We start from the raw sequence: 23,178 nt of genomic DNA, 5'->3' as shown, positions 1-23,178 counted from the left end.
TACGTTATAGAATTAATTTTCAGATACCGAAAGTGCGTCGGATTAAATAACGCTGTAACCAGCAGCTGCGCGCTCACGTTAATTGAATTTTGATCGGAGACTGCGGATAAGCGATCGCATACCTCCGCGCGCAATCAAGGCTCGCAAATTGCTCGGGCTGTCTGATGTGCTGCGCTTGAAAAACAAATATAATAACTCTGATTTATTCCCGCGATTCTTTCAATATAGAAGAGCGCACGCACGTGCGAGGACCGTCTAGTTATGCAATTAAACGAACAAATAACCGGAGTTTCATTGGCGAATAGGAGCTGCACGTAATGAGCGATTCAATCGCGCGCGAGAAATTGCAAAATAAAGCGCGGCGCGTCTCAAAAGACGCATTGGCGTATAATAGCTGCTCCGAAAAAGCAAAGCAAACACGCGCGCACGGCTGATTCCCAGATTATTATAGGCTCAACGCATTTGTCAGTCAAATCCCATGGGTCACACACGCACGCACACACACAGCGGGTTTCAGAATCACGGACACGCGGCCCCCGAAAAAGATCGCCTGTAGAGATGATGAGGCTGCGGGCGAAAAGTAAAAACAACCATTAAATCAGCATTAATTGCGGGCTGTCTTACCTCACTCTGTTTCGTGTATTCCCTTTCTCTCTCTCTCTCTCTCTCTCTCTCTCTCTCTCTCTCTCTCTCTCTCTTTCCCTCTGGTGTATATAGAAGCTAGGCGGAAACGCGAAAAAAGAGCTATACACACACAGAGCACACAGTAGGCCATCGGAGCTGGCGAGAAGAGGGGATAGAGCGTGTGTGTGTACACAGTATAGCTATACCCACACCTCAGCTACTATACGTATACACTACAAGCTTCGCCGTGGAGCAGTCAGTCGAGACGCAGCCGTCCGAGAGTGTGCTGCTGCAGGCGGCGCTCGCGTCCGCGTGATATACACACCGAGACTTACGTTATACAGAAAGAGCGAGCGAAAATTCGCGCGCGCTGACGAGTCTCGGCCCGCGCCGGGCGCTCGATTGATATCTCTCTCTCTCTCTCTCTCTCGTCTGCGCTGAGTGACTCGTATCATCTCTCTCAGTGTCCGTAGTCTGCTGCTCCGGTCCGGAGGTTGGTTCCTCGACATGGACCGCAGCTCGAAGTTCGTGCTGCGCAAGATCGTCATCGACTTCGTCTGCCTGTTCGTCGGTGAGTAGCTCTGTTCTCAGCTTTACTCTTGCTTCTCGCAAATACGTGTCCCTCTCTTTCTCTCTCTCACCGACGTCCGTGGATACCAGCGAGGCGCGGTGACTATGACTATATATGTAACATACACGCAATGATCAGCTGCGCGCGGGAAACTCGATTTCGATGCCGTCCCTATAACCTAAAACATCCGCCGCCAATTCTCTCTCCCCCCGATGCAATAAAGGCAATACTTAGTAATAAGGGGAGCGACGAGTAAAAGGAAATTGCTGATGCGGGGAGAGAAAGAGCTACGCGGAATCGATCGATCGGCTTCGTATATACGCGTTATAACGCGTGCGTGCGTGCGCCGTTGCTGCTGCATTATATAGACGCGGACTTTTCGCGCGGGGGCGTCAATGACCAGAGGGGGCCGCGGCCTTTTGTTGCCGACTGGGCGCTGGACTGTACTTATTATACTTTTATACTCTTGGCTATAGGTCTTGCAAGGGGACGCTCGCGAGCGTTTGCTACAGGCTTCGCTCCGAAATGGCGATTTTGCGGTAGCGTGTTTTTTTTTTTTTTTGCTTTTTGTTCGTATAATATGTACACATCGGGTTACTCATCCTTGGGCAAACGCTCCCGATGATTGCGTGACGCCGAACGATTTTAATCCGCGATAAAACGGTGCGATTAATCAGCGCAGGTATTTTCGAGCCCGTTTTATCTCCGCTTGATTTTTGTAATTTAGTTTTTTCTTTTATATTGTCATCGCGCGCGACTCGCCCGTCGAGGTCGTGAATCGATATTAAGACGCGCAGCTAGCGGCGCGCTGACGTTTTGCTGCGCGACAAGATACAGCTCGAGTGTCAAATTTTTTAACGCTTGTGTAAATCAACGACGAAGTTGAGAATCGATATGCTTTTTTTTCGCGTTGTTGACTCTTTTGCTCTAACAAAAAAACAAACATAGACTGAGTAGACACGACTCAGGTTCCGTCAGTTTCAGCGAATTCCAGCCGGGAAAAAAGGAAAAGCTTCATAACGTCGCGTATAGGATAACGTATAGAGTGGTTTAGAGATAGCGAAAAAGCCCACAAAGCGCGCGTGGACGACGTTTTATCATCCGCACGTGTAGCACGTTTTTTTTTTCAAGAACGCTTCCGCAACTATACCTATGCATCGGAGAAAAAATATGTTCTTACGCAAGAATCCATTTGAAAATGTGACGACGAATCGCAATTAGCGTTGTCGAACGAAAAAAAAAAAACAAACATTTAGTCTGTCCCCCCTAGAAACAGCTCACCCTTCGGTGCACAGAGACCCACACTACTGCGTATAGGCACTTATAACATGCGCGCATAAAAGGCTTAAAGCAGACGTGTCCCTTTAAACGGCTGTGAAACAAGCGGCGTCGAAACGAGCATCGGAGAGAAAGAGCACAATTCGGTCTGAATCCTGCGAAGCGTGTCAAGGCGGTTATACGCACACTGCGCTGCAAGAGTGTATATAATACATGTCTCTCTGGCGCTCCTTTCGCGGCTTGCTACAGGGATCAGAAACTCGTTTTTCGCTATACTGCACCTATACACCGCGCGCGCCTTCGAAAATTTCGGCTGGGCTATCGAGCGCCAGCAGCGGGTGATTTGCATACCGCCGGTTGCACACTATATATATTTATATATATATGCTGCTCCCTACAGTCGGCGAACTGACAGGCAGTAAGTGGCGAGAGAGAAGAGCTCGTTTTCTGTCTGTTTATTTACGGTGTATTTTTCTAAGGGATTCCTCGGGAGTAGGTGTGAGGATGCGCTTTTTGCCGGCAGGAGAGGAACTGACGGGGATACAAAAGCCGCAATTATATAGCACGAGAGACGCATTCGAGGAATCTCCTCCTCAGTGTATACTGTATGGCACGTGGAGAGGAAAATTGTAATCGCGCTCGCGCGCGTGAGTAGTGTGGGTGCTAGCTTACGAGATAAAAATAAACGTGACTTACGATAAGAATTCAGCAGGGAATTACATTTCTCTTACCGATGTCGTCGGGATCTGCGATGTGCCGTCTCTCCGGGGTGCAGTATAGGCCTCTCTTTACTTTCCTGATGATGTGGTTCGGTATCTTATCCTCAAAAGTATACGGTAATCCAGACGAGGAAAATGGTATTGCTACTTCCTCGAAGGTAAATCCAAGCTGCGTTCAAGCGCGAAATCACTGATGGGTACCGAAATTCCGACCGCGCACGCGATCCTCCGACATCCATATACCATTACATACCTTGTACACCCCTGGGAGCCAGACGGAGATAATCACGCTCAACGATGAAAATTGCTGAAACACGGGTGAAATTTTTCAGTGGGCATGACGGTGCTGATGTTCTACCTGTTCGGCAAACCGTACGAGCGGGGCTTCTTCTGCAACGACGAGTCGCTAAGCCACCCGTTCCACGACTCTACGGTCACCAGTCCAATGCTCTACGTCATCGGGCTTTTCCTTCCAATCTGCACGGTGAGTCATATTCCACTTTTTATAGAAACGCGATACACTCCCGCGCGCGCACGTGCACACACACACACACACACACACACATATATATATATATATATATATACACCTACATCTCTGATGCCCCCCCCCCTGATGTATGCACGTGACGTGCGTTTTGCACCTGCCCACGCAAATACGGGGGATTTAATGTATATATAGCATAGCGGACGTCTACCGCGTTGCGCTCTTTGTTTTGGGGCTTTGCGTGCAGTGCGCGCCGGAGTTGCTTGTCAGGTGGTTATTAATAGCTGTATAGATATCCGGTTTTTCATCGAAGGGCTTTTAAGAATGAATAATTGTTCGGCGATGTGCTTTCGTTACTCGTTGCATAATGAGTCGACGGTTATTTCATGACCGATTCCGCACTAAAAATACGCGTTATTAGAGTCGCTTTACTCGACTGCAAGGTGGAGCTATTCGTAAGCCTAACGGTGCCGACTTTGTGTGGTTTTTCGTGGCTGCGACTACAAAGTTTAAGCGATATCCTCGAAAGAGATTAGGCATAATAAGTATATTTATAATAAGGCGTAATTTACGTTTGTCGGAATATTGTATTTTTCCGTATTGGAACGCGCTGACCATAACTAACGCCGAGAAAAAAAGAAACCAACTCACGGCTGTTTGTCAAACAGGACAGTGTAAATGGCCGTGGAGGCCAGCCCACTAGAAACTAGCTTTTTCCAGAAAACCCACACTATTGAACACAAAATTCCAATCGCGCGCGCGGGGGGTTCGATCGGTGAAAAGAGAAAGTACACGATCAAGCTCACAGCTAAATTATTTCTTTAAAAAGAAGCTTTACATATACATTTAGCATAAAAGTAGCGCGTCGTCTAATTAAATCAAACAGCCGGCGCGGTACACACTCGGCTAATCAAACTCGGTCGCGCGTGACCTCGGGGTAGCCCACTTTTTGTCACCGAAATCAAAGAGCGTACCCGGTAGTTCACTCTCTCTCTCTCTCTCTCTCTGTCTCGCGCATCATCAGTCGCCGTTAGTTTTTTTCTCGCCGCTCGTGCGCATAAATTTGCATGAAATTTTTAACGTCGCATACGTCGTTCGCAAGAGAGCATCGATCGTTGAACTATGATATACACCGGGCGCTGCTGTGATACTTTCCTCGGGTCTTCGAACTTTGCGGCTTCTTCTTCTCGACTTTTATTGCAGGTGTGCGCCAGGGCTTCGTTTCTCGCATGCGTGTATATAGCTCTTATCTTAATATACACGCGCCGACGTAATATCGCGCGACGCTGTAATATACACCGATGACGTTATATTGGAGAAAAGTAGATATTGGTCGATGATTTCACACCTTTTATTTCCGGGTGCGCGCGTGTTTAGATGTCGCCGTTTTCCTCGATATAGCGTCATCGTTCAATATTTGTGACTCTTTTTCTCACGCATCGCATTGTTCTTCGCAGATGATGGTGTTCGAGTTCAGTCACTGGAAGAGGGTGAGCAGTTCGGCGCCGCTGGTACTTTTTGGCTTCAACATTCCGTCTTGGATGAGCGCCGCTTATACTAAGGTGAGCGATGGCACTGATTGATGCCTCGGTTTTCTTCGGATCTCTTATGAGGATGTTTTTCGTCAGGCCACTAGCCACGCTATCGTGATGCATTGGACTGATCACCGGGTTGTTACGACAACCCCATTAACATACTTATCATTATATTTTCGAAGGAACGAGGTGTAATTCGAGACGAGACGACCGCAGAGTTATGTTAATGCGTCCCATTCTTCCGTTACAAACACGCTGATCAGATTGTACCGATGCAATGATCTATCTTGATGTATAAGCAATCAAACAGCTCGAAATGACGCAGTCACGCGCGAAATATTCACGTATAATACAATAGGCGACGACAACAACTCGGATTCGATCTGTATCTCGTCGCGCCGCGAAAGTAAACCAAATCGATCATTTGTGCACTCGACAGTCGGATCGAGAGATTTATGCGACACGACGTCCTATATATCCGTCCCGCATAAACATACCCATGTATATTAATGTGATATGCGTTCGCAGATCGGGATGTTCGGCTTCGGAGCTGCGATCACGGTGCTGACGACCGACGTGGCCAAGTACACGGTGGGAAGGCTGCGGCCGCACTTTCTGACCCTCTGCCAGCCGAACATCGACTGCAGCCTGCCGCAGAACCAACACCGCTACATCGAGGATTTCGAGTGCACGGCCTCCGGGGTCTCCAAAAAGTTGCTCAAGGAACTCAGGTGAGCGGCGCACGGATAATTGCTGGGCCCGAGGATGCGAAGCGAGAGAGTTAACTCGCGGTTCGGCCTGCCAGACACTGGAATGCGCCGGGTTATTATTATTATTTTTGGTCCGGAGTGATAATCTGGATTACGAGAGTATACGCGAGAGCGTGTAAGCGATGTAGGAAAAATTTTGGGTATAATAGATGTATGTATAGGATAGCTTCTTATCTGTATATATGCACACGCGGAAGCAGGTGGACGGCTATTCGGACGAGGAAAAAAACAAAGCACTTGTGAAGAGGGCCGCGAGGATACGCCTCAAAAATACTCCGCGCACTCGAGTTTTATTTCCAATCCTTCCCCAACGAGCGAGATGCAACCCGCCACTTCAGCGAAAATTCCACGCGTCGCCGCCACACTGTGGAATTATGTATTATTATTATTATCCTCGAACCAAGAGAGATCAGCGCAATCTCGCTCGAGTGGACTTTTATAAGAGCAATCTCGCGCGCCTCGTATATGAAATTATGTATTTTACATTGACAGCACATGTTTACACACACATACAAATCGACTCGAATTTCATTCATCGCGCGCAGTATAAATAATACGTATAGCGGACAGAGAGATCCGAGCGATAGCGCGCGGTACAAATCGTCACCTAATAATCCATTTGTTCTCGCCGCTCGCGGGCTTTATCGAGGAGCGACGCATTATGTGTGTACACGCATTGTAAACACACAGGCGGATCGAGTAGCGCAAGAGGGTCGCGACGAAAGACTTTCTCTCTCTTCCTGGGACAGTCCTATAAATAGATGCGTTTAGTAAAGGACAGTGGACTCATTCATTCGTACACACATCTCTCTCTCCCCCGCGCGCGCCGCTTTTAATTCGGCCCTCTGTATCTGTCCGGGTCTTTTACTTTATATTATACGTGGGTGCTTGTATGCGTGCGCTCCACTCGAGACTCCGATGGTTTGTGCTCGAGGCGAATTTTATTATGGGACGTGAATATACTTTGAGTTTAAGTCGGGGGAGCTTTCAAGATTACACATCCGAGAACGGCTGGGCGTAATTGTTTCTCGTCTCGCGAGGGAGTCTGGAAATACAGCCGCGGCGAGATTGCTTTCGTCGAATTGAGCGTCCGATTCGCTCCGCCGCGGCTGTGATTTTTCTCTTTTAACTCCGATACGCGATGAATCGGCCGCGCGTGGCACTTCTGAACGCCCGAGCTGAGGGTTTAAAAATATAAGAGGAGAGAGAGAGAGAGCGCTTGGATGCACTTTTCACACGCGGAAAAAAGCACTTCGGTTGTATTTTATCGCGAGCACCGTATATACCTTTCTCCTTCCAAGTGGCGGCAATTCGAGGGGAAAAAAGCCTCAAAGCTCGGCCGCGCTCGAGTGTATCTAGACTTTTTTCTCAGCTCTTTATTGAATTACCTCCACGTGGTCTTAACGACAAACAGGCCGTCCTTTCCCATCGGCTATCATATATACGAACGTTTCGCACGGAGGAAAAAGACTCGCGCGACTTTAACGACGGGCAGACACGACTCTTTTTCCCTCCCCCCTCTGTGTTTATCCGGTCTAGGTGTGCGTTGTGTAAGTCGCGGCCTTTAAAATTTTGCCGCGCGAAAACTTTCGCAGTGTGTATATTAGTCGAGACCTTGGCTTTTTTGCGCGCGCACAGATGTGTGTCTACGAGAGACGACTCTGAATGAAAAAGACTCGCGTCCCATAAGCTCACAGCTTCTATCGGCGGGCTTTTATTGCTCGATTTTTTTACGACTCGTCTGCCTATACTTTTTCAGCGTATATAAGGATATACACAAGCGCTACGGTAGACTAAAGCTCTTTTTATTCTTGCAGGCTGTCCTTCCCTTCGGGGCACTCATCCTTCTCGGCCTACACCATGGTCTACTTAGCGGTGAGTTTCGTAAACACGAGCCTTGGTCGAGATTCTGGATTGAATTATGTGGGAATGACAATTTTTATCCGTAGCTTTACCTGCAACTGCGACTCACGTGGAAGGGCAGTAAGCTGCTGAGGCACTTGCTGCAGTTCATCTGCATCATGATGGCATGGTTCACGGCGATGACGCGGATCTCGAACTACAAGCATCACTGGAGCGACGTCCTCGCCGGCTCGACCATAGGGACTGTCATCGCTCTTATCATGGTAAAGAATCGCTCCGTAATTGCAATTATTATTTACGTAATCCAACTGCAGCTGTTGTTTTATTTTTCTTCTCTCCGCGCTATACATTTTAAACCTTTGTTGCGCAACGCGCTGAGAGTCTATGATACAGTCTCAGCTAGAGTATTTATCTAGGTTGCAATTTTGTCTCGGCTGAAAGTTTTACGATGACTCCATTCGTTTCAAGTTCGTGCGTGTACAATGCATAATAAAGATTACGCGAATTACGTGCTTGAACTGATTATAGCCGCGTTGAGCAACGAGTTCTGAATTCGCGCAACCTCAACACACTTATGCGTTATAGTCTCTATCGGTCTTTACACGAGTGCCTATCTGGTTTCTTTTTAGGTATTCGGCGTAGCTGACCTCTTCAAGGAGCGACGATCAAGCGACGACAGCCGCATACGCGCGGGCTCCCAGCAACAGCAGCAGCAACAACACGAGGAGAAGGTGCGCGCGGTCGACTACGAGGTGGCCGCATCATCCGAGGGCACGCAGGTGAATAACGGCACGGGCAACCGCATCTGTTGACCCAACGAGCTCGCTCTCCGCTTGCTGCCGACCCCCGAGCGCTCTTAAATTTATAGACCTACGGCTATATAACCATGCGATCCTATACCGATGATGCCCTTCTTTCCCCACCCCCTCTTCTATCATGTGGAATCGATTGCCCTCCTCTCATTGTTCTCGTCGCTGTCGACGTCGTCGTCGTCGTACTACTTGTAGCTGCGGCGGCGGCGGCGGGGGGTTCATCGAACCAATCTATGTATATGTATGATGCATCCGGGCGCACGGAAATCTCATTGTACAAGTATGGCCGACCGGCGTTAATGTTATATAGAGACGTTGTACCACACAAAGAGTGGCTCTTATAGTCTATGATTTCTAGAGTGTCGTCTGCGTGTTGTGTATGCCGTTGGTGCAATCGTTTGAGTTTTCTTTCTGATTTCGACTGCGATTATTTTGGGACTGGTTTTGGTACGATTGCTTTATTTTCCATATTCATGCATGATTATCTGGAAACAAAATTTTAAGAAAACAATTGTAAATTGAATACTAAATTATTCGAACAGGATGAGTTTTAAAAACTCAATACTGCCTTCATACACAGATGCGCAGATGATACGTCATAGAAGATTGTCGAAAATGCGGAGAGCGATTGTTTACAAATGGATATTATGTAATCTGTGATTTCTGTATCCAACGAGGAAAGCGTCAATTTATCGTTGAGAGACGACCATTCGGAGCTCGATCGATGGGATTCAAAGTGCTTTAAAAAATGGGTTAAACAGTCGGCGTATTAGCATTTCTGAACTTCATCGAATTCACTTCAATGTCGTGTCTCGAGATTCATGCACGCACGGATTGTAGTTCCGGGTTACAATGAACGTCGTGTTGTTTTATTTAATTACTCCGAAAAAGCTTTTATTTTTAATCTACTTATACGATTACGATTCCTGATCAGGTCAAGTTTTGTAATCGTTCTCGTTAGTTCTAGTATTAATCGAACGTAGCGAGGCTCATGCACAGCCTCGATAATCAATGAAAGTATTGTCGTGTAGCAATTTCGTATGTGGAGCCGAACGAGTATTCGAAGCGAAGGGGGACGACCGCCAAGCATCTTCCCTCTTCGCGAGGTTATTATTTCCTTTTTAATGTTTATATACGTGCACGCGCATGTGTACGCACATATGTAGCTGTATGACAAGAGAAGAATGCGTGTGCCAGTCATGCACGATGACGATGATTCCTTATTGAAAAATTGTCCAGCGCGCGGTATCCGGTGCGGCCGCTGCGTGCGGGTCTCTATAATTATTTACTTAGTCTATATAATAGATATCGCGCTCTTTTTCACCCGCTGCATTCGACCCTCTACATCGGCGAGCGAACGATCGACCATTGCGTTTTTTATATGATTCTCTGTATATATATCTCGGTCATAACAATATGATATGGGACGATCTGAAATACCAATCGCACATGTACATACTGGGTCACTCTTGCACTTTTTTCTCACGTCGGAAACGTGTATTTTATTTTCATGTCAGGTATATGCTCTGCTTCGTTTATCGTCTGGCTTATGTTGCTTTAGAATTGCTTTTACAGTTTTGTATATGTATATAGAGAGAAAAACGAATTTCTTTTTTTGTACTTCGGATCATTGAGTGCACTTGATATATGTTAGAAAATACGTGAATGTAATTGTATATATATATTGATTGTCTGTGAACAACAGAACAGGATTATTTCACGTTGAAAAATGTTTTTATAGTAACACGAGTATTATGTTGTATATGTATGTACAATGTTCCGTAGCAATATTTAAGCATACAGAGCAATAAAACAGTGAGGCTAGTTTGCTTGTTTTAAATTCGCGAGGGATTTGAATGCATCGTAAAGAGGGTCCTTGTTTTAAAATGCCTATAACCATATGCAGCAGAATCTTTTGATTCCTCTTTCAAGCTAAATAATCGAGCATTTCATTCGAGTCGATTCCGCAATAGTTTTTAGTATGTTGTCTGAAAAATAGGTTGTATTAGATACTTCATTGAATGAGTATTTTTATTATTTAATAATATTTATGACACTTTATACTGCCGTCAGTATGAGAAAATATAGAAAGATAGAAAGGCATTGAATTTGACTTTATTTTAGTTGAATGCACTTTATGCACTCATTCAATTTTGATAGAACTTCTATAATAACGTACAATATTAAAATTCTAAATATCTCTACTCGAATTGTATGAAATTAAAAAATTTCAGTAACATATATTAAAATTCATTCGATAACAGCGTTCCCATCACTATAAGCCTTCTCTATTAAAAAGCCCTATTAAAAAAAGGCATCATCCGATTAATCTTGGTATAAAAAGAATTAATAAAAAGGAAAGTAATATTGTAAGTTTATTTAAATTATTTTAATAAACGATAAAAATACGCATAACGTTTCTTTATTTATAACCGCTAATAATATCCTGCTTACACACCTTTTGGAAATATTGTGGCTTTGGTATCGTATATTCCTATATATACTTAAACAAAATATCTTCGTCGATTTTGCAGCTCGAATCCACCCCATTGAGAAGTGAATCTCCAAACTATGGTGGTATTAGCATCTCGGAAGAATTGGGAAGTACTCGACGAAACAGATGAAAGTGCAATCAATTATTAAATTTTTTACTTTGTTATATATTGTGTATGCATGTATGTACTTGAATATACATAAGTTACGTAATAAAACTGATTTTTTAGAAAAATTCAAAATCACGTGCAATTGGCGCTACTGCGCATATTCAACATGGCGTCCCGTCTCGCATAATTAATTTTTACACATGTCACATCTCAGCTGTTGTAGTACGAAATAAAAAGAATTACTCGTAGTTTGATATTAATTTTTATGTTAAAAATATTTATTGTTACAAACAATCGAACGTCCATTTACGTTACATCGACATTGTTAAAGGAAATATAAATGTACCAGCAAGTGACGTGACCGTGAAAACAAGTGATTATGTGATGAATGCTACCATTACGTTTTTGTTTTATTTCATTCATTGATAAGAGGAGATATTATTGTTATGCTTATGCGCAATCTGCAGAGTGTAAATGCCCTTTATTTGTTATGTGGCCTTGTACTCTGTCTGATTCTTATGGTGCAAATCAGGCAGATTTATGACAACAAATTAAAGTACAACCGATATCTTGGTTATAAGCAATTTGTGAGGATATAAGTATATAATGAGAATAATTAATAGTGAATAAACTCAGTCTTACAATAAATTCTCGTATTCCAGATGAATGAGATATCAACTGAGATGATAGAAGTTGAGAAGTCCGTCAATAAATCCACTTCGTACATCCATCGACTGAATGAGGCTTTGCTAAAGCAGCACGACAAGAAGCAGAAGAATGTTTCCCAGACAAGGATCATTTTTCCATCGTAAATAAAGGTTGGTCAAGGATAAAATAATAGAAAAGTTTCTTTATTCAGAGGCACGTCCTTAAAAAAATAATCTGACGTATAAAAATAATTAACTGCTAAATTTGAGCCTCAAAAACATGATTGATTTACAATTAAAAATTGTCAAGTTGCATGCATTGAAGATTTTTTTTGTCTCCTTCGAATGGTTCTAAAACACCGTTTGGTGAACACAGCCATGGATCTTTTGTTTTCTGTTGCCACTCGGTAAGCATTTGCTGAAGCTCCTTAAATATTGGCTGTAAATGTAAATTTAATATAAGTAATCTTTCTTTGACCAAAGCAATAGTTACCACTGCTAGCATACTTACTTCTACAGATTTTTTGGTAGCTATGTTGTTCAATTCTTCAGGGTCATACTTCAAATCGTACATCTCCCATTCAGGTCTGTAGTAATAATTTTTCAAGTCTGTCTTGTACCATCTAAGAGATTGATTTGTGCGAGTCCTGTTCAACAGATCCTGAAAAGTCAGAAAATAAGTTGTGTGATCACGTTTTCCTTGAAAATGTACAGAGAAATCGATTTATTTACTTGGAACGTCGGCGATATGTAGAAGTCTTGATCAATGGGGAATGGCATCTTGTGATTCAGATTATGAATAAGCTTGTACTTTTTGGTTCTCACCACCCTCATCGGGTAGTACATTGTCACTTCGTGATGGGTCTGACTGGCAAAAACAGCTGTAGTGTTCTGCTCAATCGGTTCTAAACACAGAGAAACGTCATTCAGTTATGTTCTGATTGAAATATAAAACGATCTTCACGAACCTTTCGTCAACAGGGGAATCAGCGATTTTCCGGTAAGAGATCCGAGATGCTTCTCGATCTTCTTGTCTGTGGTCAAGCCAAACCAGTCCAGCAAAGTCGGCGTGATATCCAGGAGAGAAGTCATGCTGTAAGTGGCCTCGTTGTGTCTGTCAGTGTGGTACGGCGAAGATATGATCATCGGCTCGGCCATTCCTACATAAATCAAAGTAGTCAATAGCCATCACGTGCGACCTTCTTCAATCGGTCCTCTCGTCGATTCTCTCACCTGGATCGTAGAGATTCGTTCTACCACTGGTGTAGGGTATTCCATTATCCGAAGTGTAGATGACCAGGGTGTCATCCTTCACTCCAGCTGTTTCGAGCTCCTTCAGTATCAAGCCAATACCCTGGTCAAGCCTCGACATGGTCGTGTACTGAGCAGCGATGTCTCGCCTGGCTGGCTCGGTGTCCTGCACGTGGTAGGGCAGCTTGACCTGTTCCCATTGATAGTAAATCGGATTCCAATCAGGAATGTGACCCATGCCAGGCTCACCATTGCCGAACTTCTCGCAGAAGCTGCCGAACTCCGGGTGCGAGTGTCCGCATCGGTGCGGATCGTGGAAAGCCACGTATAGGAAAAACGGCCTGAACGGCGGAGAGAACAAAAAATGACTCGTCAATTATGGGGGACCGATGATTCGATTATAAAGCTGTTTGCATGGCTCGTCACGCTCAACTCACTGGTTGCGGTTGCTGGAGAGAAACTCGCGAACGAGGAGCTTGATGCGCGTGATGTTGCGGCCAACTTGGAGGATGGATTCGTTCTCCTCTGTGTAGGCGAAATCGAAGGGGTAAGCGTGGCTCGGACCGACGTGCTTCTTGCCGATTATGCCTGGTGGAAGAGTCAGGGTCATTAGCGAGTCATGCTCGAGTGCCTGACGATGAAGCGGCGAGGAAAAAAAGGCGAGAAGGAAAAAAGTGACATTGACGGGTGGTCTGGATGGATGTGTTCGACGTTTCTATTGTTTGGGATGAAACAAGCTGTCAAGGAGATTCGTTTGATGCCTTCTGAAAAGAACATAATTATAACATACCAGTTCGTATGTTCTTCTGGTGAAGCATCTTGGGCAAACTCTCGATCTGCTCGAACGAATTGAAATGATGAACACCATGATGAAGTCCGTACATGCCATTCTGATGGCTCGGCTGGCCGGTCAGCAGTGAAGCTCGGCTGCAAAGCAGAACACGCGAGATTACATAGTAATAATAATCACCTGACCGGTCGCAAAAGTGTCTCCATCACAGCACTCGATAAGTCCGGGTGATATAACAGGAATACAAATCCAATTGCACCCGGACTTATCGATACTGTTTCTATTAGACTTTTACTACCGGGTAGCTAATAATTTTTTGCACGTGTGCGTCTTGGTGAAAGGTGTTAGTCGCTTACCTTGGCGAGCAGCTACTGACGGAGGTGTAGGCATTATTGAATATGAGACCGCTTTTAGCTAGTCCGTCGAGATTCGGAGTCTGGCATATTTTGTTGAGGTACGATCTCATTTCGAAACCCGCGTCGTCGGCTGGAAAGTGGTTTTACATATTGAGAAAACTGATCTACATGTTGAGAAATCATATAACGGGAAGTTCATTTTTCTTCGTTCTAGATCGAGCATTTCACTATATTTTTGCTGTGTACTCTTACTTGATATTGACTACAGGCAACGATTGGCGAAAAAATATCATACTCGTTTTTCACTCTCAAGTTTCACCGATAGATCTCTATCTCAATACATTCTCGATCCATCGATAGAGAGCGAGATCACGCATATTCGTCAATTCTCAATGGCATCGCACCTGCTCTCACCGAATTTCACCTGTCGCCCAATTACGGCGAGTCAAAGCCCTTTGGACCGGCCATTATAAGAAAAAACGATATGAAAGAAGACAAACAAATAAACTCCATCGAATCAAGGACACGATCGCATCCTCGCACTTTCTACCTCGTCGCGCGTTCGAAAGCGCGCTCAAGTGGGTGTAGGCGAGATACACTGATCATTCTGCATGGATAATTATAAATAAAAATCGACCTACCCAGAAGCAACACCGCGTTCCTCGGTTTCGCTGGTACCTTGGCCCAGACGCACACCAGGAGCAGCCAGATGCCCAGAACCTCTCGCAGGCCCTTCATCCTCCTGTGATACGTGTACGTGAGATGTTAAATTTTTCCTACGCTGCGACCTCCTCGAGCTTCCAATCGAGAATAAACAAGACAGAGGTGCGAGTATATACCGCCGTAAAGTAGACAACCAGCGCGTCGGCGCACTGGCGGCGGCTTTTCAGTGAGTTTCGGAGCAGAGGTATATACTGTATGTATAGTCGGTCAGCGCCGCGTCGAGTCCACGTTTACACTGCCGTGTAGCCGTGCCGAAGCACAGTCTTGTACGTCTCGAGGAAGCCGATCAGACGCTCTCCTGCTGTATATACATATACTTTCCTTTTTTCAATACAGATACACACGTGCTCAAGTAAGTCTTTGGCCGGTGTGTGTGCGTGCATACGTGTGGCTTGTCCCTTTCACGAGTGTCTGCTGTGATTTGCATCCGTGTGTGAGTGTGGGGACACCTTCTGGGTTTTTTGCAAGTTGAAGCGGGTCAATCTATGGGCGTTGGCGTATATAGATTTAATATGTAGGTGGGTGTATGTTGTTGTCGATTCCGATAGGGTTTAGAGGTGAAGCAAAGCTTTGGACCAAGCAGTTCTTTGCCCTCGTGATGGGGGGACAGATGGCAGAGGGAAAGTGCAGTGCGCTACGTCGCCGGGAGTTGACGAGCTGACAAGCATCGCGGAGATCAGCATCGCCAGCGCACGTGACTGTTTACATGCAGGCGCTGAACTTTAGGATACGAATTTGTTACGGTCTAGACGTTTAATGGTGGAATTGCTCTGTTGGGAAGTTAATGGGTAGAGAATGGACTACAATCCATGTTTGTCATTCTTATATTGAGTTGCTTGGGTTTTATTCGCAGTAAAAGCAGCAGCGTTATCAAATTGCGTGTAATGGTTGTCTCGTGATTGACGTTGTGTGCTTAAGGAGGATGCTTGCAGGCGATAACTTTAATTTTTCTTTGAATTTTTTTGTGGAAACACAAATACTATCGTTTTCTATAATTTTTCATTTTTATTTCAGAGTAATTTAATTTTCGAATCACCATGTCGAATAAGATCATCTGCTTGTTCGATGTTGATGGTACCCTGACCCAGCCGCAACAGGTGAATATATTTTTTGAATTATTACATCTTCATATGAATTGATGATCTCTGTTGGTGCGTCGAATTTCATTCGTTGTTACATTTTGCAGACGATCGAAGCTGCTCTTGATTCCTATATCCAAGATGACTTGAAAAAGGTGTTCGATGTAGCGATTGTCGGCGGTTCGGACATCAACAAAATAAAAAAACAGCTCGGAGAGGAGAATCTCTTCAAGAAGTACGACTACGTTTTCGCTGAAAACGGCTTGATAGCGTACAAGGATGGTAAAAAGTTACCATCAGAGGTAAAGGAAATTTTCTACACGGTGAAACGTATATAACAAAGTGCGAATAGAATTAACAAAATATTTACATTTCTTACAGACCATTCAAAGTATTATTGGAGAAGAGGCTTTGCAAGATTTTATAAATTTCGCACTCCGTTACATTGCTGATCTGAAGCTGCCCTTCAAAAGAGGCACCTTCATCGAATTTAGAACTGGCATGCTTAATATTTCGCCTGTAGGCCGTAACTGCACAACTGAAGAGCGCAACCAATTCAACGAGTACGATCAAGAACATCAAATTCGCGAAAAGTTCATCCAGGCGTTGAAGAGGGAATTCCCTAACTTAGCGCTGACGTACAGCATAGGTATCTTCAATAGTCTATCTTTTTATCTATTACGATGAAATCGTTTTTTTTCATAAATATTTTTTCTTTTCGTAGGCGGACAAATTTCCTTTGACGTTTTTCCCAACGGATGGGACAAAACGTACTGCCTGCGGCACATTGAAGGATACGAAGAAATTCACTTTTTCGGCGACAAGACAAGAGAAGGGGGAAATGACTACGAGATTTACGAGAGTGATCTAACTGTAGGCCATTCAGTGACAGGTCCCGATGATACCTTGAAACAACTCAAGGTCTTGATCAATATGATCGACGAGAGAAGAAGCAAAGAGCAACTTAACTTTCCAATGCAATGCGTGTAATGAAATTAATGAAGTATTCCCGTAACACTGTGTGATTTATACTATATTTGTACATAACGTTAGATTTTAGATTGTTAGCCAATGCCAATTTTTATGATTATCTTTTGTGAGTAATGTCTCAGTCTTATTAGACATTTCAATGACATTCCTCTAATATTATATGCGTTCTTTGAATGTGATAAATTTATATGAATTCCAATATACGATTGTTGATAAATGTCATATAATAACTGTAAAAAAAGAAGAAAAAATTTAATTATTGAGGAATAAAGGAAATGGTTGAACGTAAAAGAGTTTACGAAGCGTTCAAGTATTATTTTCTTTTAATATAAGAATTTAACTTTGAATAAACAATTATATCATGTACATAACATATTTTCTTAGACGTTATTATATATCAAACTATTCAATTCACGAGGCATGTGTATAAAAGTATCGTTCCTCTTATTTCTATGAAAATGCCAGTCATATATATATATAAAAAAAAAATGAATTCGTTTGGCACCTTCGCTATCGCAAATTTTACAATGCACCCATTCACCGCGTTAAGGTTACTGTGTCAGGCTTGTAATTAGTTTAATTATCTTTTGTGTAAATTCTAATGGTAATCAAAAACTTAACAGTTACGAAAATAATGTACAAAATGAACGCGTGGATACGCATTTCGAACAGTCAAACTCACAGCCCTCGGTAAACGGGTACACGTTTCGAGGCGAAAGCTGCCAAGCCTTCGATCCTGTCTTCCGTATCCAAAAGCTGAGCGTAGCATTGTTTCTCGATCTCAAAGCCGTCATCTATCGATACTTCGATACCCTTTGAAATCGCCACCTTGGCCAGTCTGCAAGAAGAAAATACGAGTTACTCGCCAATTGTATAATGCACAGAATCATATAATTAATTTGGGAATGCAGAAGTCATGTAACACAATTATTAATTTACCTAACGCAGCGATTTTTCCTCATCAGTGTTAATAGTATACGGATATTTATAATCATTAATATTCGTGTCATTAATGTTTACTCATTACATTATGCAGTAAATGTCAATTAGATAAATTTAAATTTTCGTACAACAATCTGTTATCAAATGAAAATTCTATAATCTATCGTCGATTGAAAGCACTGTACTTTGACTCTTTTTATTGCACAAGCGTGATTGTAAAAATTCAAGCTATATGTGGAGCATACGTGACATACTATACACATAATTTTCAATCAATTGCCGAACATCCGTTGATTATTCATCGCATATCAGCCCGTGCATCACGTAAATTTTATAACGCGGGTAAATTGTCGAATCAATTCTGACTAATAAAAGCCAAAAATTGTCGATCGACATAATGGAAAGACACATGGTCTGTGTATTAAAAAAAACGAACGTCATGCATCCGTACTCGATAACATCAACCTTGCGATATCTGTTTTTCGGCGACCCAAGTTTATCGAGCTCTCGACAAGGCTATAGAGCGAGGAGAAAGCCGCATTGATAATCCAGCAAGTCTCTCTCGTTCTCCCAATCAACAATGTGACATTGTCACCGATTTATGATGCATACAGAAGCGCCTACAATAATCACAAATCACGCTATCGTTTGCAAAGCACGCGAGAAGAAGAAAGCGAGCACCGGAGAGATAAGCAGACACGCATTGTAGAAGCGTGTGTACGTGGCCTGATTCTCATTGCGCAACGCATGTCGTCTATATACCGCTGCGCGCTTATAAGGTGATTAGTTGCGCGTACAAGAATATAAATAAGAGTGTGCGGTGCGTGTGTATGCACGCGTGTCATAATATGTACTTAATCGGAGGCTGCTCGACGAAGTGACGACGACCACTCTTGAACTCTGCCAAGACCTGTATATACATGGGAAACTAGCGTTCGCTAATACCTGTGTTTGTTTTTTATAAAAGCGCACGAGTGTGTTGAGATTACGTATGATTCCATCACGTGTTTTCGACGAACCGAATCACACATTTAGTTCCCAAGTCTCGTGATGCGCACACCTAATATAACCGCGAGATTAAATCGTACGACGATTCGTATCAGCTCTCGGCTAAAAGAATACTCACTTGACACCGATCGGCCCATTCGGCAGGATCTCTCTGGCGATGTGAAGAGCGGCCTGATAGGCGGCGTCTCCCTCCTTGTTCTGCGCCACGACGCGGTTCACCAGACCGATTTTGTGCGCCTCGATGCCGTCCAAAATTCTCGCGGTGTAGATGAGCTCTTTGGCTAAAGCGGGTCCGACGATCCTGGGCAGTCTCTGGGTACCACCGGCTCCGGGAATGATAGCCAGCTTCGTCTCGACGAGGCCCATCTTCGCCTCGACCGAGGCTGTCCTGATGTCACTGGCCAGAGCCATCTCCAGTCCGCCTCCAAGAGCCACTCCGTCGAGAGCCGAGATGACGGGGGCCGAGAGGGCCTCGAGATCGCGCATGAGGTCCCTCAGCGAGCTGACGAAATTAGCCACCTCCTGGGGCTCCATCTTGCTGCGCTCTCGCAGATCAGCTCCGGCGCAGAAGACCTTGGGCACAAGGCTGCGCAGAATCAGCACGCGGACTTTCTTGTCCTGCTCGATCGTCGACACGGCGTCCGACAGCTGACTCACGAGGTTCTTGCCGAAGGCGTTGCGAGCCTCGGGTCGGTTGAGGCCGAGAACCGCGATTCCGTTGTCCTTGCCGTCCAGGTACTTCAGGACGATCTCCTTCCCGGGACTGCTGTCCTCCTTCAGCTGGACTTTGGTGGACAGAGCTCGCACGGACACCGAGGCCGCCTTCAGCAGGCTGACGCTCACGCGACGCACCAGGAATACCATTTTTGCAGGAGTTGTGTTCTGAGCTGAGATACGGAGAAGATCTTGGGCCGGTTGAGATCTGCAAAGTGTTTTAATAACGATATCTGGTTAAATACAATGCAGAGTTCATGTGTACGTTTTATCACAGTCCATTTCATAAATTTAATCACGTGGAGATGTTAACTTTTTGCGCTTATGTAAACGAGGATACTCGGAGAAAGTTTTTTTCCTTTATCAACTCTCCTGTATTATGGTTTGTATTTATAGGCCGTCGCACGATGACGTCGACGCATCTAAAAATAGCCCCGGCTCGACCATTCTGCGCATCGGAAATCGCATAATGCTCGAAATTCACTTCTGATGCGTAAAAAGTGTGCCTCTCGCTCTTTGGCCGAAAGAGAGAGAGAGAGAGAGAGAGAGGCTCGTCTCTGTAAAAATGCGAAACGTGTAAAACGTATACGAGATCGAGGAATAGTATAAGCCTCGACTTCATCTCCCAAGAAATCAATCCGTCAAGGCTAACGAAGGTGCGATAGTTACTCGCTTGCATGACATTAATAACAATAATAATGGTATGAAAAAGCCGCGACGCAGTTTCATTTAAATGCACACATACATACTTGCGCGGCTGCAAAGTAAAGAAATGCGCGTGTACGGCAGTAGCGCAGAAAAGTGAGAGCCGCCGCGCGCGACAACCTTGATCCTTGATCCTCGTGTGCGCTCTTCGCCGATGCAGTTTTTCTCCGCGCGCCGCGGCAAAGAGGCAAATGAGTTCATTCGCGAGAGAGCGGATATGCATGTAAAGCGGTTTTTTAAATGTGTCTGTGTGTATGTGTGAGCGTGTCTCCATGTTTTCGAGGCAATAATATATGTTAATTCAACCTCGACGTGTAACTATGAGCCGTCTGTGTGTGGGTACAATATATCGCATACGCGGGAAAAACATGTCGCGCGACGAGTATATATATATATAATATGCGATTTCTTTTCTTTTTTTTTAACTTTTGCACGTATATCATACAATGAACGAGTGATTACGACTAGCTATTTGATTGGGCTTTCTTCGGGCTTATTTTCACGACGTTGATAGTACGACGAGATAACGAACTGCCATATATCGTGCGACTGAAAACGTGAGTTTGAAAAGCTCTTATATAGCTCTCAAGGTACATACGTTGCGTACGTAAGCGCACTTGATCGCTCGAGACGGCGTCTGTAAAAACGCGATTCAGTTCAGAGCGATTTTTATAGGCGCGACGCGACTACTGACTAAAAATGCGATTAGAGACGCTTATACGCCTGTGTTTGCACGTACCCAACACTGACTCACTCTACACATATACGCAAGAAAATTTCTCGTAATGTACACAAATGATTATTTTTAAATCAGCGTCGCTAAAATGCAGAGTATAGACATATCAACGGGTGTTAAAATGCACGCACGGAAGGGGCTCGTTTAATTCCATTCAAAGTTATTCGTTGCTTCGTTTCTCTAACCAGCTTAAACAGCGGCTCGAACACAGCACTATGATATACGCGCCCACTTGTTTGCTCGAACCGCGCACTGACTTGCCGGCGTAATTTAGTAAACGGAAACTTTTCCAAAAGTGTGTATGTATATAGAGCTCGTTCGATTGGCTTATCTCGCTCGAAGTATAACAAGTCATTTCTCAGAGTGTGGGATATAAATGTAACGTAATAGAAGAGTTTCAAAACTTTACGGCGAAATTACAAAAATCAATAAATCGGCGACGTATACTGCAAATTTTCTTAAAAGAAAGTGGCTTTTACAAAAAATTCATTTTTTTCGAACTTCGATACTCGGAGTATCGAGTATCTGTGGTCGTCTATACACACAACGATCGGTTCAATATTAAATATAACGACCTATCTCGAACGACTGCAATTTTGTTCTGGTAATATTTGTAAATACTTTACGCACTTAGCCAACTCGCAACACCGCGATAGAGCTTCTTACGGCCGGCATTTTATCTCATCGTCGTATATTTCAACAAAATTGCGCGATAAAAATTCAAAGATCGGCGCTTCCTACTTCCCGATGTTATGAAAACAAAGTGCGCTAGACACTTCAAAGGCGAGTTGTGCAATTTATCAATCGATCCTCTATAAAAGCACTTTTAGAGACATCGCACAAAGCGCGACATGACGAAGACTTTATTTTTAAATCCGCGAGCAGTTAATGAGACACGCGAATATGCAGCCGGCTCATAAAAACAAATATGCGCTATCGCAAACGCGTTATGCCATCGCCGATGCATATGATGATTATATATATCGTAAACGCCGCACTTCACTTTCTTCTTGCATACGCAAAATACAACAAAAAAAAAAAGAAATATTATCGCTTTACGAGACTGGATATACAGGTACTTACGCACAGTGCGCTGCGAATCGAAAACTCCAACTAACGATAATATTTTCACCCCGTCATCGTGCGTGCAGCCGAAAGTTAAATGCGCGACTCATCGCCGATAGTATTATTATATATAGATATAGTAAGTATATAGCAGGGGAAAGCGAGAAAGTATTTTTCTGTTTACCGGCTGTGAACTGTCGGCGGCGGCGGTGCGTACGTGAGCGAGTCACTCCGCTCTTTGGCTCGTCGTCGTCGTCTTCGATGCTGTTGTCGGTACCGCAGCCGCGACTGAGAGACTGTTGATAGGAGAAGGGCGTGGATTTTATTATGGCTCGCGCAGCACCGTCCGCCTCGGCGTTGCAGACTGTTGTGATATGCTCGTCTCGACGCCGCACACGGAGAACCGAATGCGCGCGAGTAAGCATGTAAAGCTCTTCGCTGCGCTTTAAATTATCGAGGGAGGAGAAGGAGGAGAAGAAGGAGAAACGAGGAAGCGCGGCCGAGACATTCGCAAGCGAGGTCTGCTCGCTATACTCTGCCTCGCTGTGTTTGTGTATCATTATTCTTGTGTTGTATGTGTATGCGTCGCGCGATAAAATACGCCTCACAATCGGCCGGTCGGGACCGTGTCGGTGGCGTGATGACCAAGTGTTTCTATATTACTCTTCATTACGTATATACATATATATCGATTTCGATGATAACGCGCGTTAAATATTTGCGAGTCGGCAGCTCGTGTGTATTGTGTGTTGTGCGCCCGAGACACTTGTTTTGACGAGCACGCCGTTGCGGGCTGATTTTGAAGCAAGCAGGAACGACTCTATCGACCATGGATCGCACCGCCAACGTTAGATTATGGTGAAAGCTCTCTTGATAAACTTGATTACCGACTGTCGATCGATTTTGACGC

At 44.3% G+C, this 23,178-nt stretch overlaps 4 protein-coding genes and 1 long non-coding RNA gene across 9 annotated transcripts; 2 read left to right on the top strand and 3 right to left on the bottom strand.

Moving 5' to 3' along the window:
* Positions 1-873: 873 nt before the first annotated feature.
* Positions 874-12,025, top strand: LOC100121847 (putative phosphatidate phosphatase). Of its 2 annotated transcripts, none has more exons than XM_001605407.6 (9): positions 874-1,195; positions 3,525-3,676; positions 5,137-5,241; positions 5,743-5,945; positions 7,802-7,859; positions 7,934-8,110; positions 8,477-8,626; positions 11,194-11,849; positions 11,925-12,025. In XM_001605407.6, exons 1-8 carry the CDS (start codon positions 1,132-1,134, stop codon positions 11,281-11,283), a joined length of 999 nt encoding a protein of 332 aa, XP_001605457.3. In that variant the 5' UTR covers positions 874-1,131; the 3' UTR covers positions 11,284-11,849; positions 11,925-12,025. The 2 variants fall into 2 exon arrangements, with proteins under 2 accessions (XP_001605457.3, XP_031788088.1); XM_031932228.2 differs by lacking the exon at positions 874-1,195 and adding an exon at positions 3,257-3,350.
* Positions 1,192-3,636, bottom strand: LOC116417703. Its single transcript, XR_004227963.2, has 3 exons — positions 3,446-3,636; positions 3,205-3,361; positions 1,192-1,303 (listed from the first exon to the last, which is right to left on the bottom strand). It is a non-coding gene; the product is annotated as an uncharacterized LOC116417703 (long non-coding RNA).
* A 67-nt stretch (positions 12,026-12,092) lies between the features above and the next one.
* Positions 12,093-15,449, bottom strand: LOC100119668 (N-sulphoglucosamine sulphohydrolase). The gene is made up of 9 exons (XM_001605032.4): positions 14,948-15,449; positions 14,307-14,436; positions 13,951-14,087; positions 13,598-13,748; positions 13,143-13,501; positions 12,878-13,069; positions 12,642-12,814; positions 12,421-12,570; positions 12,093-12,348 (listed from the first exon to the last, which is right to left on the bottom strand). Exons 1-9 carry the CDS (start codon positions 15,042-15,044, stop codon positions 12,205-12,207), a joined length of 1,533 nt encoding a protein of 510 aa, XP_001605082.1. The 5' UTR covers positions 15,045-15,449; the 3' UTR covers positions 12,093-12,204.
* LOC100121864 (phosphomannomutase) lies at positions 15,200-17,464 on the top strand. Of its 3 annotated transcripts, none has more exons than XM_001605423.6 (5): positions 15,200-15,381; positions 16,044-16,126; positions 16,216-16,410; positions 16,490-16,757; positions 16,833-17,394. In XM_001605423.6, exons 2-5 carry the CDS (start codon positions 16,067-16,069, stop codon positions 17,096-17,098), a joined length of 789 nt encoding a protein of 262 aa, XP_001605473.1. In that variant the 5' UTR covers positions 15,200-15,381; positions 16,044-16,066; the 3' UTR covers positions 17,099-17,394. The 3 variants fall into 3 exon arrangements, with proteins under 3 accessions (XP_001605473.1, XP_032456240.1, XP_003427028.1); XM_032600349.1 differs by lacking the exon at positions 15,200-15,381 and adding an exon at positions 15,420-15,547 and having other exon boundaries at positions 16,833-17,464; XM_003426980.4 differs by lacking the exon at positions 15,200-15,381 and adding an exon at positions 15,592-15,817 and having other exon boundaries at positions 16,833-17,464.
* Positions 17,404-23,036, bottom strand: LOC100121877 (methylglutaconyl-CoA hydratase, mitochondrial). Of its 2 annotated transcripts, none has more exons than XM_001605013.6 (3): positions 22,453-23,036; positions 19,167-19,970; positions 17,404-17,936 (listed from the first exon to the last, which is right to left on the bottom strand). In XM_001605013.6, the coding sequence occupies exons 2-3, from the start codon at positions 19,910-19,912 to the stop codon at positions 17,777-17,779; spliced, it is 906 nt and encodes a 301-aa protein (XP_001605063.1). In that variant the 5' UTR covers positions 19,913-19,970; positions 22,453-23,036; the 3' UTR covers positions 17,404-17,776. The 2 variants fall into 2 exon arrangements, with proteins under 2 accessions (XP_001605063.1, XP_008209152.1); XM_008210930.4 differs by having other exon boundaries at positions 22,287-22,769.
* Between the last annotated feature and the right edge of the window lie 142 nt (positions 23,037-23,178).

This window comes from Nasonia vitripennis, chromosome 5 (assembly GCF_009193385.2).
Source record: "Nasonia vitripennis strain AsymCx chromosome 5, Nvit_psr_1.1, whole genome shotgun sequence".
In the NCBI taxonomy this organism is placed as follows: Eukaryota; Metazoa; Arthropoda; class Insecta; order Hymenoptera; family Pteromalidae; genus Nasonia; species Nasonia vitripennis.
This window is presented reverse-complemented; position numbering and strand designations above follow the sequence as displayed.

Excerpts from the sequence above, each read along its gene's own strand:
- LOC100121847 (XM_001605407.6), top strand. The coding sequence starts at position 1,132 with ATGGACCGCAGCTCGAAGTTCGTGCTGCGCAAGATCGTCATCGACTTC. Across the intron at positions 1,196-3,524 it reads CTTCGTCTGCCTGTTCGTCG|TGGGCATGACGGTGCTGATG; the intron begins GTGAGTAGCTCT and ends GAAATTTTTCAG. Across the intron at positions 8,111-8,476 it reads CTGTCATCGCTCTTATCATG|GTATTCGGCGTAGCTGACCT; the intron begins GTAAAGAATCGC and ends GTTTCTTTTTAG.
- LOC100119668 (XM_001605032.4), bottom strand. The coding sequence starts at position 15,044 with ATGAAGGGCCTGCGAGAGGTTCTGGGCATCTGGCTGCTCCTGGTGTGC. Across the intron at positions 13,749-13,950 it reads CCAGAAGAACATACGAACTG|GCATAATCGGCAAGAAGCAC; the intron begins GTATGTTATAAT and ends CTCTTCCACCAG. Across the intron at positions 13,502-13,597 it reads CTCTCCAGCAACCGCAACCA|GCCGTTTTTCCTATACGTGG; the intron begins GTGAGTTGAGCG and ends TCCGCCGTTCAG.
- LOC100121877 (XM_001605013.6), bottom strand. The coding sequence starts at position 19,912 with ATGGTATTCCTGGTGCGTCGCGTGAGCGTCAGCCTGCTGAAGGCGGCC. Across the intron at positions 17,937-19,166 it reads AATGGGCCGATCGGTGTCAA|ACTGGCCAAGGTGGCGATTT; the intron begins GTGAGTATTCTT and ends TTCTTCTTGCAG.
- LOC100121864 (XM_032600349.1), top strand. The coding sequence starts at position 16,067 with ATGTCGAATAAGATCATCTGCTTGTTCGATGTTGATGGTACCCTGACC. Across the intron at positions 16,411-16,489 it reads GTAAAAAGTTACCATCAGAG|ACCATTCAAAGTATTATTGG; the intron begins GTAAAGGAAATT and ends CATTTCTTACAG. Across the intron at positions 16,758-16,832 it reads AGCGCTGACGTACAGCATAG|GCGGACAAATTTCCTTTGAC; the intron begins GTATCTTCAATA and ends TTCTTTTCGTAG.